Source organism: Neovison vison, chromosome 4 (genome assembly GCF_020171115.1).
Source record: "Neovison vison isolate M4711 chromosome 4, ASM_NN_V1, whole genome shotgun sequence".
Classification (NCBI taxonomy): domain Eukaryota; kingdom Metazoa; phylum Chordata; class Mammalia; order Carnivora; family Mustelidae; genus Neogale; species Neogale vison.
Genome location: NC_058094.1, coordinates 145,832,490 through 145,848,652, shown reverse-complemented (window position 1 = coordinate 145,848,652; position 16,163 = coordinate 145,832,490). Strand labels below are relative to the sequence as shown.

The window sequence follows — 16,163 nt, the reverse complement described above, 5'->3', positions numbered from 1 at the left end:
CAAGGGCTCATCTAGCTTTGTAAGACCATCAGTTTCTACTTTATAATTCCCAGGGTATTTTAGAGTTCAGTGAATCAGAAGAGGAACTTTGGAAAAGACGGTAGTATTACACTTACCTTTCTTGAGTAACTGCACTATTTCTTAAAATTTCCAGTTCATTTAATGACATTTTATGCCTTTCTTTTATTTCATTTACTTTCTGGTGAGCTTTGTGAAGTAAGTTAACAAATTTGTTTCTTTCATTTCGGATAGTGTCATACAGTTTAGCAAACTCTTTGAGTCTGTGAAAACACAAGTGTTTTTGAAACTTATGACATAAGACTCATTTTCCCCCGACCTGTAACAAGATAAATCATCACGTAATTCTCTTACCTCCGATGAATTTCATGTTTTTTCTTCTTGTGTATTCTGATTTCCAGATCCTTTGCTTTGATCTCCTTAACAATGTTGGTATATTTTTGCTGAAATACGAAAGCTAGGTGTGAAATTAAAAAAAAAAAAAAGCCCATTGCGATCAACGTATGAATACTCGCAGCTGTGTCCTGTCTCATTCCTGTGCTATCTTAGCCAGCTGAGTTGGCCAGTTGAGGAAGAAAATTAAGGGAGAGATCTGAAAATTGACTGGCTGGCTGAACTGAATTAAGGACAAGAAAGAATGAGAGAAAAGAAAAAGAAAACAGCCTGTACAGGTTGGATTTGAGGAAAATTTGGGGGACTTTTGGGACAGCCTAAGAGTGAGTGTGGACAGAACAGATGGGCTGGGTAAGTGAGGAGTGTGTGGAGGGGTAGCTGAGGGAAGAGGATTTGTAGTTAGTTTTGACAGATGTTACAGATGCAACGCTTTGTGGTATTTTGTGAGAGACTGAAGCCAGGATTTTAAGGTACTTTCCTGAGAAGAAATACTACTCCATGCAAATGCTTGCTCAGAACAAAGTTTGCCCTCAGAAATAGCCAACATCTGGGGCACCTGGGTGGCTCTGTTGATGAATTGACCGACTTCCGATTTCGGCTCAGATCATGATCTCAGGGTTGTAGGATCGAGCCCCATATCGGGTTCTGTGTTCAGTGTTGTCTGCTTGTCTCTCTCCCTCTGCTCCTCCTCTCCCTCTCCCTCCCCCACAACACAAATAAAATCTTAAAAAAAAAAAAAAAGAAACAGCCAACATCTGGGTCACATGGTCAATCCTGGTATTCTTTTTTTTTTTTTTTTAAAGATTTTATTTATTTATTTATTTGACAGAGAGAGATCACAAGTAGGCAGAGAGGCAAGCAGAGAGAGGAGGAAGCAGGCTCCCTGCTGAGCAGAGAGCCCAATATGGGACTCGATCCCAGGACCCCGAGATCATGACCTGAGCCGAAGGCAGCGGCTTAACCCACTGAGCCACCCAGGCGCCCCTGGTATTCTTTTTTAATAATATGTCATATCATGTTCATTTTTAACAGGAAACCTCTGAATATAATCCTTTCATGGAATAAAATTATTTTACTGTTGGGGTTTTAGCTAGCATGACCACAGGGTCGTTTTTGCCATTAGTTTCATTGTTCTTTCAGTTTAGAACGTTGCCCTGGGTCAACTCTGGTACTTTGTTGGGAGCCCAGTAAAATCATGGATGGAGGAGTAACTAAAGGCATCCTAGCAGTGGTTTAAACAATGCCAGCTTGATGAACTAGGGAGAGAGGGTGGTTAATGCTGTTGCTCTTGACTGGTTCTTGGACAAACCATAGTGGCACATGAGTTAGTGGGAGAATCCGAGAGATCTGCAGCCTGTACAACTGTCAGCCCTGTTCCCAGGAGATACCTACCTTATTCTTACTGAAGTTGTCCTGTGCTTGAATCCTCTGCTCATTGTCATTGACCTGGGTCATTTTTCCTCTAGATTGCTGACTATTGTTAATTGAACCTAGATTGCTGACTATTGTTAATTGAACCTGAAAACTATTTTTTCAGTATATGATTGAGTCTTGTTTGGGGAAGCAAGGTTTCTAAAAGACACTGTGGAAAACTGAGGATCTCCTGAACTCTTATAGTAATTAATGGATAGTTACAAAAATGCAGTTACCTGAGCTTTCAGGAAATCCTTGGATTTTTGCTCCTTCTCATCAATTTTGATTTGAGTCATACGGACAAGGTTGAAGACAAGCTCTCGCATGTTTTCTTGCTCCTTTAAAAGCTTGTTTTCTTCTGCAAGTTGTTGTTCCACTATCTTGGACTCAGCTTCTGACAGGATTTTCTTTCGAAAAACACAACATATTAAAACTTATTCATTTGAAGAAACACACTAGGGCCAGTATCTTAACAATTTTTATTTCCTATGTAGAATTTATTTTACTAGGATGTAAAACAAAGTAACTTTACTGCCTTAGCTCCAAGTATTCTACCTTATAAGAGAATGTGCAAATATGATAATGTGTTTAATGGGATAGAAGTTTTTCTTAATCATCAGACTGTATTTTCAAGTAACTTTAAGAAAAAAAGAGACATAAAAGCATGTTTTTGACAGTGACTTGAATAAACAAAATTTGAAAATTTAGAATTAGACATTGGTGAAATAAAGCATTTATTACTTATTTTAAAATGATTATATAATCATTAGCCCTTTTATTTTAAAATCTCATGAATTTGTATAATTTTTGCTGGTTTAAACACATCCTTTTTTCCCCAAATTAATATGGGGTTTGAATGGGCTCTGAGATGAAGAAACAGACCCACATTAAGTAGCATCATACTCTCCTATTGAGGTTTTGTGGAACACAGTTAAAAACACAATTTTTTATTAATCATTCTTAGATAAAAGCTTAAATAAGAGTTGACATTGACCTGTTGGGCCAGATTCCTCTTAGCCATTTCAACTTCCTTGTGGAGCTCTCTCCTTCTTTCGGATAATATAGAATCATCTTTAGGGATAGCTTCCATCTGGAAATAAAAATTTAAAACTGGCACTTACACAAGAATGAAATCTTCAATGTCATGTAGTCAACCCCGCTATGTGCCTTTTGCAAATGGTGGGCAAATTATGACTCTTAATCTTATATGAACTGCCTTTTATGCTGAATGTTCTTTATGAAATCATGGTAAACTAAAATATAAAAACCTGTCAAAAATCTATAATTCACCAATTGCAATTATTATATTTCTCCTTCATTTGGAAATAAAATAAATCTTACTAATAATAGCAGCTAACAATTATAGAGCATTGACAGGGAAGGTTCTAAGTGCTTATGTGTATGATCATATTTAATCTTCACAATAACCCTATGAGATAGATAATGTTATAATCTCCAGTTACACAGAAGAGGAGAAGGAGGAACAAAGACATTTATTTAAGCAAATTGTCTCAATGACAGGTGCAAACTCAAGTGGTTAGATTCAGAATCTGTGATCCTAACACTGTGTGTTACTGCTCTTCTAACTCGTGCATGTTTGGAAACATGCGTGTTCAAGTGATATTTATTACACTTATAAAATGTGAATTCCTTCATGAAATCCAATAGATTAAAAAATAGGATTTATTAACATGAGTTAATGAGTTACTAACTCATTAACATGGTTAGTAAGAATACTTGGCTACTCTTATGTAGCAGTTCGATGAGTAGCTGGAAAATTCTTACCCGAAAGGCAAGTCTCTTAACTGTTCGATACCTGAAATTCCACCATCGCATTTCTATTGTACTAGCTTGTGCTTTTGTCCTCTGCTAAAGTACTCCAGGAGAAAGTAATGTTTCATTCTACTAGTCTCTGTTGCCTTAATAGGAATGAGCTTGTCAGAGTCTTCATGATGGAGAAGAGAGCAGAGAGGCAGACATGTGACAGCTTCTGTACGAACACCATCCAAATACAGGGAGGGTTATCTTGGGGTGCTGACAGCATAGTTGACTTAGAGTGAGTTTAGAGTTGGATCTTTGTTTGTTTGTTATTTGTTTGTTAAAACAAATAAACCTGATATGGTTTATTTCCTCCTGTAACAACACCAAGGTGGAATATTGGCTGAAATTTGTCTCAAGAGGGAAAGATCATACTGTTTAGTGATGTAAAGGTCACCTAACAGACTCTTTCTGAGATTTGTGTTGCTCTTTTAAAGTAGCTAAAATATGTCCCAACATCCAGGAGTCTGGGCATCTTCAGTAATGCCTTCTCTACCCTCGGATGCCCAAGATATCCGGTTTCCCTCCTACCGCGGAGACCTAGCTGTTGAGAAGTACACAGTGGATTAGGAAGATGAGACAGTCTTGTGCAGTCAGTGTAACAATATACAGAATTTGTGGTTTTGATCAGCAGGTAAATGCTAGAGCCAGGTGAGAGAAGGGACAGCTCAAAGTAGACTTGAATAATCAGGAAAGATTTTATGGAGGAGTTAAGAGGACAGCAAGAGAGAGTATGATTTCTTCTTCTGGGAAGTGAAGTTAATTGTTCCAGAGCAAGTCTAAGGAGCGTCCTAGTTCCTGGCTACTTCTCTGCCACAGGTGGCCAGGATGGGCTACTCCAAATGCTTTGCTCCCAAGTGTAGGCAAATCCATATAGGCATGCTAACTGGGACCAGGGAAGCTTACAAGGTTTTACAGAAGATATGATGACAGCACACTCAACTAGCTACATGTCAATGAAAGGCTCCTAACAAATTTTCCTCATTTCAGGTCTCAGTGTTTTGAATTACAAACAATAATGCAATATATTTTATTTATTTCTGAATTCTGGCTAGCTACTTCTCTGATACCTTTCTTAGTCCTCCATAAACCCAGTCCTCAAGTTTCAGACAGGAACTAAGAATGCTTGGTTTGTAGAAGAAGTAACAAGGTGGGCCATTGGTAGCCAAGCCTGCTGATTGCCTAGCCAATACTCACACTCTTCTCTGACTTTACTTAAAACAAACAAACAAACAAACAAACAAAACCCAGTTTTGCTCATGGCTACAATGTATCCAGGATTCTTTAGACTCTTTTCTAGCTGGGAGTGACCAGATGAGCCATGACAGGCCAGTGAAATGTAAATGGAAGTCTGCTGGATAAGACTCCTCGGGCAGTGACTGTTTTCCTGTTAAAAAGACAGAGTCAGGGCACCTGGGTGGCTCAGCTGTTAAGTGTCTGCTCAGGTCACGATCCCAGGGTCCTGGGATCGAGCCCTTCATTGGGCTCACTGCTAAGCAGGAAGCCTGTTTCTCCCTCTTCCACTCCTCCTTGTGTTCCCTCTCTTGCTGTCTCTCTTTCTATCAAATAAATAAAATCTTAAAAAAAAGTCAGAGTCAACCGAGTCATCTACCATATGCATTTTATTCTCTCCATTCCCCACTTTTGTTTGATCTTATCCTAAAGATGGAAGGTCTTGTGACCTTCGAAACAAAATATACTTGTTAAGGATGACAGAAAAAAGAGCTAAGAGGATCCTGGGCCTACTTCTGGACTTTTTATTATATGAATAGAACAATCCCCTAGTTAAGCCATAGTAATTGAATTTCTGTTACTTCTGGCCAAATTGAGTCTAGTTATGTTCTAGTTAATGTTCTAATACTGGGGTGACTTGAGATATTTATCATTACATTTCAGCCCCAAATTACATCTATCAGCAGGTTTTGTATGCTTATTTATTTTAGTTCTTTGTTTGGGTTTTTACAGATTCGCTTTTCATACTTAGGAAAAAAATGTGTTTATTGTAACCAAACAAACAAACAAAAAAAAAGTGTGTAAAGAAAGAAATTAAACATCTTCCCCTTAACTTTACTTCAAATACTACTCCCCAGGAGATACTGTTAATAGCCTAGTGTCTGTTCTTCCAGACAGTTTCAATGCATGAACAAACATTAGTCACTTCCATAAAAGTTAAGAAGTTAGACATGATTCTGTCACAGTAAACATCCCAATTACTTGATATCAAAAGAACTTCAGTTTCTTTAAGGCTTTGATACTTTCCTAAAATATTTCAAACTTTCATGAGGTTTGTGGCTTGAATTTCTGGAGTCTCTACAGTCAAAAGCCACGGGAGAATCAAACAACTGTCTCTAGGGGGAAATGAAGTCTGAAAAGTAGTCGGAGGCCTTCATGCTTACCTTTTATCTCTTTCCTTTTTGGACCACATGCAAGGCTGAAATGTTCGCTCATGCTGGGAGTGACTATTTTCAAGTACTGCCAGCCAGCATAGGACTGTGGCTGGGCTAATTATAAGCCACAGGGTCACAGAGGAAGATAGTCTCTCACTGAAACAAACTGCACTGGGGCAAAAACAGATTTTTCACGAAACCAATAAAGGAAGAGGACTTTAATATGTTTCCATTGCTGTTAGTTTTCTGTTCAAGGGGTGCTATTTTGTGAAGTGCCCTAATATAAATAGCTACTATTTATTAAAATCTGAACAACTTATGAACATTCTCCTACAGTCTCCCATTGGGTTAAGGCCATTCCTTATGTATTTATGTCCAGCCAGGTCAACATATAGGGGCACGCCTCTCATCAGAAACAGCTCCCAAACGACTTTGCAGTTTCCCACTCTTCAATATAAGAAGATAGCCCCAGAGCTGTCTTTGCCCAAAATTCCAATTTAACTATTGTAATGCGCTAAGATGGCATAGCTTACAGTAAACCAGTACTCCTAACAAAAATAGCTTGAAAAGTTGGATTAAAAAATATGTTTGAAGGCATAAGAGTTGCAAAGGTAAATAGAGTTAAAGTCTTCAAAGGTTCTAGCAATGTCTGGGAAGCAGTAAATTATTAATCTATACGGACTCCAATCAAAGTCAAAGATGAATGTTGTCAACTTTAGGCTGAAGAATGGAAAGAGAATGCAAAACTAACTAAAGCAAACCTAAAATGGGGCAAATAGAACAACTGGAAATAGAAATAGGACAATTCATCTGTTTAATTCATCCCAAAGAAGGAAATATAGGAGGGGAAAATGGAACATAAAAGTGATGGGACAAAGGGAAAGCAATAGTAATAGAGTGGACAAAACCCCAAGAAGATCCATAACCACATTAAATGTTTTTGGACTAAATACAAGAAGTAAAAGGTAGAAATTTTCAGACCAGATATTAAAAAGTATGTGCTGCATATAAAAGACATCTAAGTAGGGACACAGAAAGGGTGAAAGTAAATGGATGGAAAAGGAAATACCGTGAAAAATCTAACCCAAAAAAGCTAGTATAACTTATATCATCCTAATAGCAGACAAAGTAAGCTTTTAAAGCAAAAAGCATTTCAAAAGTTAAAGAGATTTCACAGTGATGCCAGAATTAATCTACCTGCTGGAACTGTAATAAAAATACTAGAGGTATATGAGAACATAACTGTTCTGTTTGTTTTGCAAAAGTGTAAAAAGCACATTTTGCCCCACTGAGATTGAAAACAAAACAAAACAAAACAGATTTGTGAGTGCCATCTGACCACAGGGCCAAGACCTAGCCATTTGTTACACTCCTAACCCTAACCACTTTTGTCCACACCTTGCTGAAGATTGGTGTCTGAGAAGCTGGGTTATGCTACAGAAACAAACAATCCCCAGCTATCATAGCTCCAACCATGAAGGCTTAATTCTCTGTGGCCAGTCAAGGCAATGGTCCAAGACCACTACTGGCGGAGCATTTGGGCTGCTTTCATTTGGTAGCACTTCCGTATCCTCAGGTACTTCCACAACTGCATTAGGAGAGGAGAAAGAGCTAGAGGTCTCACACTGGCAATGAGAAGACCTGTCACTGTGTCCACAATCCACTGGCCAGAACTAGTCATGTAACTTTGCTCATCAGCAAAGATGCAAGACAGTAGACGTTTCCTACATGCCTGGAAGGAGAGAACTAAGCATAGGTTAGGATTGGAAGCGTCTACCACAGTTGGAAACTTGTGTTTAAGTTTCTGAGATCATGAGCCTCCATAAGGTCACAGAGCATGACAGTACCGAAGAGAATGAGTATGGTTTTTATACACCCAGTGGCTTCATCTCAGAGACTGATCTCTTTTCCACCAAAGGATGCAGTCTTTTCAAGGATTTACTGCCTTCCAGCAGTGGTTGGTCAGTTAGCACAGGGAGTACCACCTGAGTGGGGAGAGAGAGGACCAGAAAGGTAGTGGACAGAAGGGAAGAGCTATCTTGAGCATCCTCTGACTGGAGTACATCCCTGATACTGCACGGAATTAGCCAGGTAGCCTGGGTTCTAGTGGCCCTTGGCTTGTTGCAGGTGTAGGCTAACTAACCATCTATATTTACCTAATTTGATCTAGTCCCTGTCTGTTACAGTCTACAAATGACATCATTCTGGATATGATTCTTTGAATTGGTCAAGCAAGACAGTAGTCCACTTGGTCCGACTCTGTAGTGAACCCTGGAGCTTGTCCAGAACCGATGGCCTGACTGCTTCCCCTGGCCAGGCTGATGCCTGATCCAAACAAGTCATGTCTCTAACCTTGGGTTAGCAAAAAGAGATTGAAAAACATTGCAAGACAGAGCCTCTATGATGGGCTTGATGCATTTTAAAATTCGCATTCTCTGATTTCCTTTTCTTTATTGATAGCAAAAACAACTTCTTAAAATATTTTGACTTCAAAAAGGTAGCACTGATCCTGAAAAGTCAAAAAGCGGTGTAGAGCACCCACCTCTAATAGAAGTCTTTGATGTAGTGCCTGAGTTTGAGTGAGGGCATCCCAGGACACTTTCAAGAGCAGCTCCGTCTTTTTTAAATTTCGAAAATCTCGTTCTTTTTCTCTCTGCTTACGAGAAAGCTCATCATGGTAGTTCTGCTTGTCAATGAGACAGTTTCGTAAATTGAGATCCAAGATCCCTCTGTTCCAGGTAAAGAGAGAAAATGAAAGCGATTTGTCATCAACTGCCTTTCATGTTTTTCAAGACTGCACGCTCAGCATATTCATACAGAAACTATCCTCATACAAGAATGAGATTTTAAATAATGCCAAAAGCAACTTTGTTTGGTGTCATTTAGAGTCCCACAGTCTTTTTTTTTTTCACATTAAAATACATCTTTAATGAATGTTCAATTTACAAAATCCTAATGTTAATGACCTTCTTAATGAGAGGATAGTTAAGCCCATAATGAGCACTATGTTTTCTATCACCCTTGCAAAGAAAAGTTATTTATAATATGTTGGGAGCATTTGAACATTTTATTTTTTTTTTTTCAGTGTTCCAAGATTCAGTGAATCTCAGAGTCCCACAGTCTTATAAAAAACACAAATGGAATAGCAGCTCAGCAGATACAGAGGCTCAGAGGCTGAAATTTTATTTAAAAATAAGGATTAACACCTTCCCAGGAAACTGCACCAGGAAGTTATTTCCACTAGGAGAAAGTCATGGTCACCTCAGAAATACCACTCATCTTTAGGAAAAATCCCTCAACTATAGCATCCTCCAATGATACACTTTTCAGAGGCACATTTCAAAAACTTACCAAAAAACACACAGTGTCCTTAGGGTTCAGTCATCAGAAATTGAGGAAAATGATGAGTAAAGGGTGAGAAAAATATTTGGAAATAGTTTATTAATATTTTTTATTAATGGTAAAAATCTATTTAAAAATTTATAAAATGTTTAACTGAATCAACATAAGTCTGTTTGAGATTATGTGTTGAATCCTCAGATATAAGCTGAAGACAAGTTTGGGTGACAGATACACAGAAATATTACTAACCTTTCAGTTAGTGAAGTTGCTTCATTTTCTCTGGTTAATTCCAGGAGCTTGACCAACTGGTTATATTCTCGTTCTCTGATTTCAAGTAAGGCTCGTTTGCTCTCAACTTCCTTTATTACATCCTCCTTCTCTTCCATTATAGAGTTAATTTTGGTTTCAACTTTCTTTAGTGAGTCATTTAGCTCTTTGAGTTCATATTCCAAGACGATTTTTTTCTTTTCCATTTCTCTGTGGGGGATACATACATACATGTACAGATATATAGGTAAATGTGTATATGCCCATGCACACACATGTGAGCCCATGCTGTCTTTACCTATTTTACTTCCTGAAAAGGCAACAGAAGAGCCAGTGATGAATTCAGAGGTGGGGTGAAGATCACGGGCTGGTGGGTATCTCCGCTGAGTGCCAATGAGTGATTTGTCCCTCTCTTCCCTTTCTCCCCAGATCCCCACTGCAGCATCTCCTTGGATCTACCTCATCCTGACCAGCCTCCCTGAATCTTTCAGCTTTGGTGGTGGTATGGTTTTTTGAACTGTTACTAATGCCTGCTTTTTTTTCCTCCTCACCAGAGCAATCATACTGTTTCTCCAGAATTTTCATATCTTCACTTATCTATATCATTTTGGGTTCCTCTAAACCTTGAGAATTCCCTCCATGATTTCTGCCTCCAAATCTACTGTGAATGTTCAGGGGTGTTTCCCCAAGTGAATAGTTGGCAAAGGAAAGTGTTGCTGTCATCTGGGCTTTAGTCTTCTGGCTGGCTCACACACTTCCAGAGCATGAAATCCAACACAGTTCAAATAACTTATCTTTTGCATAGCTCTGTTAAAGTCAGTTGGAGTTCTCCATGCAGATTCGATTTATAAGTTGGGAAAAGAATACTGTCCCCAAATTAAGACCCAAGTGTTATGAATGATAGTAATATGCTGCATTACTTTCTTCTAAAGAACTTGATAAACACAACCTAGACAGGGCCAAATGCAGATATTTCAAAGGTTATAATCATAATTTGATGTGTTCAATGAGTAATACTCTTGGGCGCCTGGGTGGCTCAGTGGGTTAAGCCGCTGCCTTCGGCTCAGGTCATGATCTCAGAGTCCTGGGATCGAGTCCCGCATCGGGCTCTCTGCTCAGCAGGGAGCCTGCTTTCCCCCTCTCTCTCTGCCTGCCTCTCTGCCTACATGTGATTTCTCTCTGTCAAATAAATAAATAAAATCTTTAAAAAAAAAAAAACTCTCGCCAATGAGTAATACTCTTAGCATGCACACTAACTTGGGGGAGAGTGGGCTGGGAGGGCCTAAAAATAATATTAAATCATACACTTTTTTGCGTGTTGTTTTTTCTATCTCTTTTCCAATTTGTACAGGAACAGCTTGATGGTGAACCACTTCATCCTAGCAAAAAAATGGAACCATGTTAAATTATGTAGTCTTAGACCAGAAGTATTTAAGACAAGAAAATTAAACAGAAAGAAAAGAATTGCAATGTACAGAATTCCTGCTGTCTGTCCTGCACTGTCCAGGGTGCTTTAATTATTTCATTTAATACTCACAGTGACCTTATATAAGATAGTTGTGGTTAGCAGTTTAAAGAGGAAGTAGCTGGGGATGCCTGGGTGGCTCAGTAAGTTAAGTATTTGCCTTTGGCTCTGGTCGTGATCCCAGGGTCTTGAGATAAAGCCCTGCATAGGGCTCCCTGCTCAGTGGGGAGCCTGCTTCTTCCTGTCCCTCTGCCCCTCACCCTCTTGTGCTCTTGTGCTCTTTCTCTCTCTCTCTCAAGTAAATTAAAACAAAACAAAACAAAACAAAAAAAACAAACTTAAAAAAAAAAAGAGGTAGCAGAATGTAAGTTCCGCCCATCTTCATGGTTCCAGGGTTTGGCTGCTAAGAGCCCATGCTTGTTCTCCTTTCTGTAGGATTGCCCTGGTTAAGAAGAGCAGTCTCATAAGGAGTAGAGGGAAGAAGGCAGCTCTCTGTGACCAATGACTAATGGATGTGGTGATGTAACACAGCTCATCCCCTCTACCTCTGGGTGGCATTCGTGGTCTAGAGTTCCTCCTGGGATTAGGTTGAGACTAGAGTTCTCCTGAAAACACATTTTGGCAAAGCTCCTTCCCAGCTCTGTGCTACTTTCCTCCCTCTTCTATCAGATTCTCCTTGGTGCCCTCGCTCCATGAATACTTGTCTGAGTACTAGAAGCTCTGCTCCTAGGGAGCCCTAAGACTCGTGGGGTGGGAATTCAAATAATGTTGCCAAAGTCGCACAGCTAATAAGCAGTAAGGCCGAGATCAGAAGGTAACATTGTCTAGAACCACTTTCTACTAGGCTCTGTGGCTTCACAGAAGGTTGAGTTTTAGCCTCAAGCACATCATGTACACAGCAGGGTTCTGGAACAGCCCTTCCTGCCTGAGGATCGCATTGACTTCAGGGCCTGGGGTAGCACATATGCGTGGAAGTTGTACACTTCATGGTCATGTAGTGTATTTCTCCCCGGGATCTTGCTCAGTCCTTAAGTTATATTAAGGCTGAGACTCTTAGGATTTGTTGGGGGGGGTTCTTTAAGAAAAAGTAAAAAGTACAAACGCTAAATAGGCACAGGGCTTTGGAAGAGGTTCATGCAAGTGAGGGGTCCGTCTCTGCTCAGGTGCTGAGCTGCAGGGAGCAGCTGGTTCTGCCTTGTTTGACTGCTCTAAGACCCTTAAGGAAACAGAGGTTAAAGTAATCATAATTGTCCTTTAAGCCATGGGTCTCAGCTGTTGTTGTTTTAAAAATAACTCTAGGTTATTTAAATCATTTTTTGAGAGTTATATATATTTCAAAGTAAAATGAATTTTAATGATCTCCTAAAACATAAATGCATAAACAAAGTCTTCATCACTTTCATGGGGAGAAGGGAATAGAGTGGAATCAAATAGACAAGAATAAAGTTATACAAATATACATCTGGTTGCTCTTCAAAGAAGTGATTGTTTGTGACTTTTTTTTTTTAATGTTCAGTTAGCTAACATATAGCACATTATAAGTTTTTGAGGTAGTGTTCAATAATTCATTAGTTGCATGTAATTCCCAGTGCTCATCACAACACGTGCCCTCAATACCCACCACCTGGCTACCCTGCCCTCCCACCCCCACCCCCTCTGTAACCCTTAGTTTGTTTCCTGGAGTCCAGAGTCTCTTATGGTTTGTCTCCCTCTCTGATTTCTTCCCATTCAGCTTTCCCTCCCTCCCTCTCTGCCATTCCTATGTTCCACATATGAGTGAAATCATATTCAATTCTAATGCCAAAATGCTTGGTGAGGTCTAGAGAGATTTTTTAAAAAATTTTATTTATTTATTTGACAGAGAGAGAGAGATCCCAAGTAGAGAGAGGCAGGCAGAGAGAGAGGGAGGGAGCAGAGAGCCCCACTCTCTGCTCTCTCCACTGAGCAGAGAGCCCAATGCGGGGCTCGATCCCAGGACCCTGAGATCATGACCTGAGTGGAAGGCACAGGCTTAACCCATTGAGCCACCCAGGCACCCTTAGAGATCTTTTCCCTGGGTCAAGAGCTCCACATTAGGGAAGGACTACCAAACACTCTCAGGTCTTCTGTGAATTCCTAGAGCCCGGGTGAACGTTCAGTCACAACACTGAACGTTCCAGTTGGTATGATGCTGTCCCTCTTTGTCAAACCTGCGTGCTTAGTCTTGATAACCGTGCGTCTTGACATCCATGCAGGCACAATGTTTAAGCATTTATGAACTGTAAGTAGCATACCTTTAGGTTGACCTGATATTCCAATAGTTCTTCTAGTTCCTTCTGCTCCTTTAGTAACTGCTTTTGCTTAGATGCCAAATCTTCCCGTAAATTTTTGATCTCCAGTTTCTTCTGCATTATTTCCTTACGTAATTCCTCAGTGCTTTCTCTCAATAGTCTCATCTTCTTCTCCATTTCCTTTAAAAGTCATCAAAATTGGTTATATAGAGCCTGAGCAAGTATTTGTCTACCCAAAAATCAAATGAAAAATAATTTTATGCACCATTTTGATTATATCTGTTTTGAGCTCCATGAATGATTTTTATAAGGTTACATACAATAATGATTTCTGACATCTTCAATAAAGGCATGACTGTTGTATGTCATGTATTAAACATTTAACATGAGAGTCAGAATTGTATGTGTGTGTTTTTTTAACTAGTGCTCCTGTCTATCCTGCATTTTAAATGTGTCCTCTTTGAGGTGATTTTTATTTCATACCCAAAAAACATTAGTGAAAATTTCCAGCCTATTTTCTAGTAACCTTGTGATTTGACATCAGGTGCAAATAATCTTTGACTATCAGGCTTATGGTTAACCTGAGTCCCACGTAAGAATTAAAGACTATGGAGTTCATATATAGAAAACCCAACCCTTTGTGCTTCTTAATCCCCCACTTTCTTATTGGTATTACTTCTCTAACCCATTCTCCCCAAAGACCCTCCACCCCAGACTCATAACACATCTTTGTTCCCTTGGGGATTGTTTGACTTATGGGAGAGAAGTCCTACACTCAGAAAATCTACACATTATTAATGACTGAGTAAATGGATCCTTAAACTTGCTCTGGGCTTTCTGCATCTCTCCCTCCTCTACTGCTGCTGGGAGAGGGTTAAATTAGTGATCCTGTGATCTGGCTAAAATTCAAAATGCTCGTCCCCATAAAATCTGTGTGGTAAATGATAGGTGTACTTTATAATAGCATAAAATATATATTATACACTATTATATATATAATATATTATGTATGTATATACATAATATATGTGTATATATGTATAATATGTGTATATATTTATTATATATATATAATATATACATACACACAAACACACCAATAAAAAGTAGTATTTTACTCTATGCTGAACAGGTTTTTGTGCCTTAGAATTAAAATACCAATAGCACACTTTGGAAATACAACTGTTCAGAAGAGGGCAACAGTGCAAAGTGTAATGACATTTCTTTTTACTTTGTGTGATAGAGCATGACAAAAGGACTCAAATTCCTTTTCCTGTGGGTATTTGTCATTCTTCTCATTACAAGGTAGAGCCTGTTTCTCTACCCCTTGGCTGTGTGACTTGCTCTGGCCAATGAAATATTCCAAAAGCAGATGCTTGAAGTCTTGTGTGTTGGGATTTGCCATTACTTGAGGCTGTTTGTCTTTTTCTTGAGGCCAGAAACTCTCCCATCATTATGTGACTAACTGGTGACATGTCATCATAGACCAGCTAACCTGCCAACTGGCCGGCATGTGAGTGGAGCCGTCCTAGACTACCCAGCCCCAAATGAACCAGCTCAAACCAGAACTCAGAACTGTTGGGGGTGGGGAAAGGAAGAAAAAGAAATGTTGGCTGCTTTAAGCCACTAAGTTCTGGGGCAATTTGTTATGTAGGAATAGATAAGCGAAACATTTCCTTCATGAAAATTTCTTATAATAAGCTCGAGATGTTCAGGAAGCTCTGAGAGTAACAGTTATGCAAAAAATAATGTTTTTATGTGCCAACCACAGAATCCTTTTTTCCCCCTAAAAACAAAGCAGATACTGTCCAACTAAACACAGCCTGAATTAGAGGTCAGATAGCTAAGTGTGTGGTAGGCGTCACTGTGTGCATTCCAGAAGTTATTCCTTTTAGTATTATCCATACTTAAGACTCTTGGATCTTTCAAATGTCTCAGCGCACGATTGTTGTGATAAACATTATTTATCAAAAGGGATGTTTGAAACCAGTTGTATTTAACAAACTGTAGACCATCTAAGACTCACTCCTGGCTTAGGAATCTTCTCAAATTCCTTTATTATGAGGTTCTTTTCTTCTGTTAAGCTGTAAAAAACAAACAAACAAACCCCAACAAGTTTGACAATGTACAAAAGAGTAAGCTATTTCTGCAGTAATAACCTTCTGCTTTTTTATAGAGTGTGCTTTCCATGTTTGTTTGCCAGGTCACATGGCGTCCATTCTCTATGATGGCTTCAGTGACTCCTGGTTAGGGGCATCCCCCCACCCACCCGGTCCTCTCACAACACCGTGTACACCCATCCATTAGAACAGTTAACTCACCATATCACAGCTACTTGCCCCAGCACCTTCTCCCTGAACTCTGACCCCTTCCCAGGCTGGCCCTGGGCCTGCTTTTATACTATTTGCAATGAACCAGTGCCTGTCTGGATTACTGCAGTGCCTTCCTCTGATTCCATCAAATAAGGAGCTCTCACTAGCCAACAGGTCTGGGCCCTTGGAGCTAAAGACGCATGCGCACCAGGTGGTTTTTTTTAAGGAATTTTTATTATATGCAATCATATAAACTAAGGTTAGCGTCATAAGTATGTGCCAATGGAATTTAATATAGGTCAGCTGTCTGGGCCACAGGCTGATGTGGAACGGTCAGAGTTTTGAATACATATGCCTTTACTTTTAGAGCTTGCGTACAAATTGACGGTACTCCACTTCCAACCGAGTGATCATACACCTCACCCAGCCTGCCACCAGGGGGTGGTAGAGTGCTGCCATGTTTTGGTTATAAAGGCCG

General features: G+C 39.5%; 1 protein-coding gene across 5 annotated transcripts in view; it reads right to left on the bottom strand.

The window, feature by feature from the left end:
• CCDC146 (coiled-coil domain containing 146) overlaps positions 1-16,163 on the bottom strand; it is a 122,838-nt gene that overhangs the window by 16,175 nt on the left and 90,500 nt on the right. For 4 of the 5 annotated variants that reach the window (XM_044245877.1, XM_044245875.1, XM_044245878.1 and 1 more), the window contains exons 5-13: positions 15,400-15,457; positions 13,377-13,553; positions 10,944-11,017; positions 9,621-9,848; positions 8,572-8,758; positions 2,819-2,914; positions 2,061-2,231; positions 373-461; positions 117-281 (exon numbers count right to left, since the gene is read on the bottom strand). In XM_044245877.1, coding sequence (XP_044101812.1) covers positions 117-281; positions 373-461; positions 2,061-2,231; positions 2,819-2,914; positions 8,572-8,758; positions 9,621-9,848; positions 10,944-11,017; positions 13,377-13,553; positions 15,400-15,457 — 1,245 coding nt within the window. The remainder of the gene's footprint in view (positions 1-116; positions 282-372; positions 462-2,060; positions 2,232-2,818; positions 2,915-8,571; positions 8,759-9,620; positions 9,849-10,943; positions 11,018-13,376; positions 13,554-15,399; positions 15,458-16,163) is intronic. The other variant, XM_044245880.1, reaches the window with a different exon arrangement.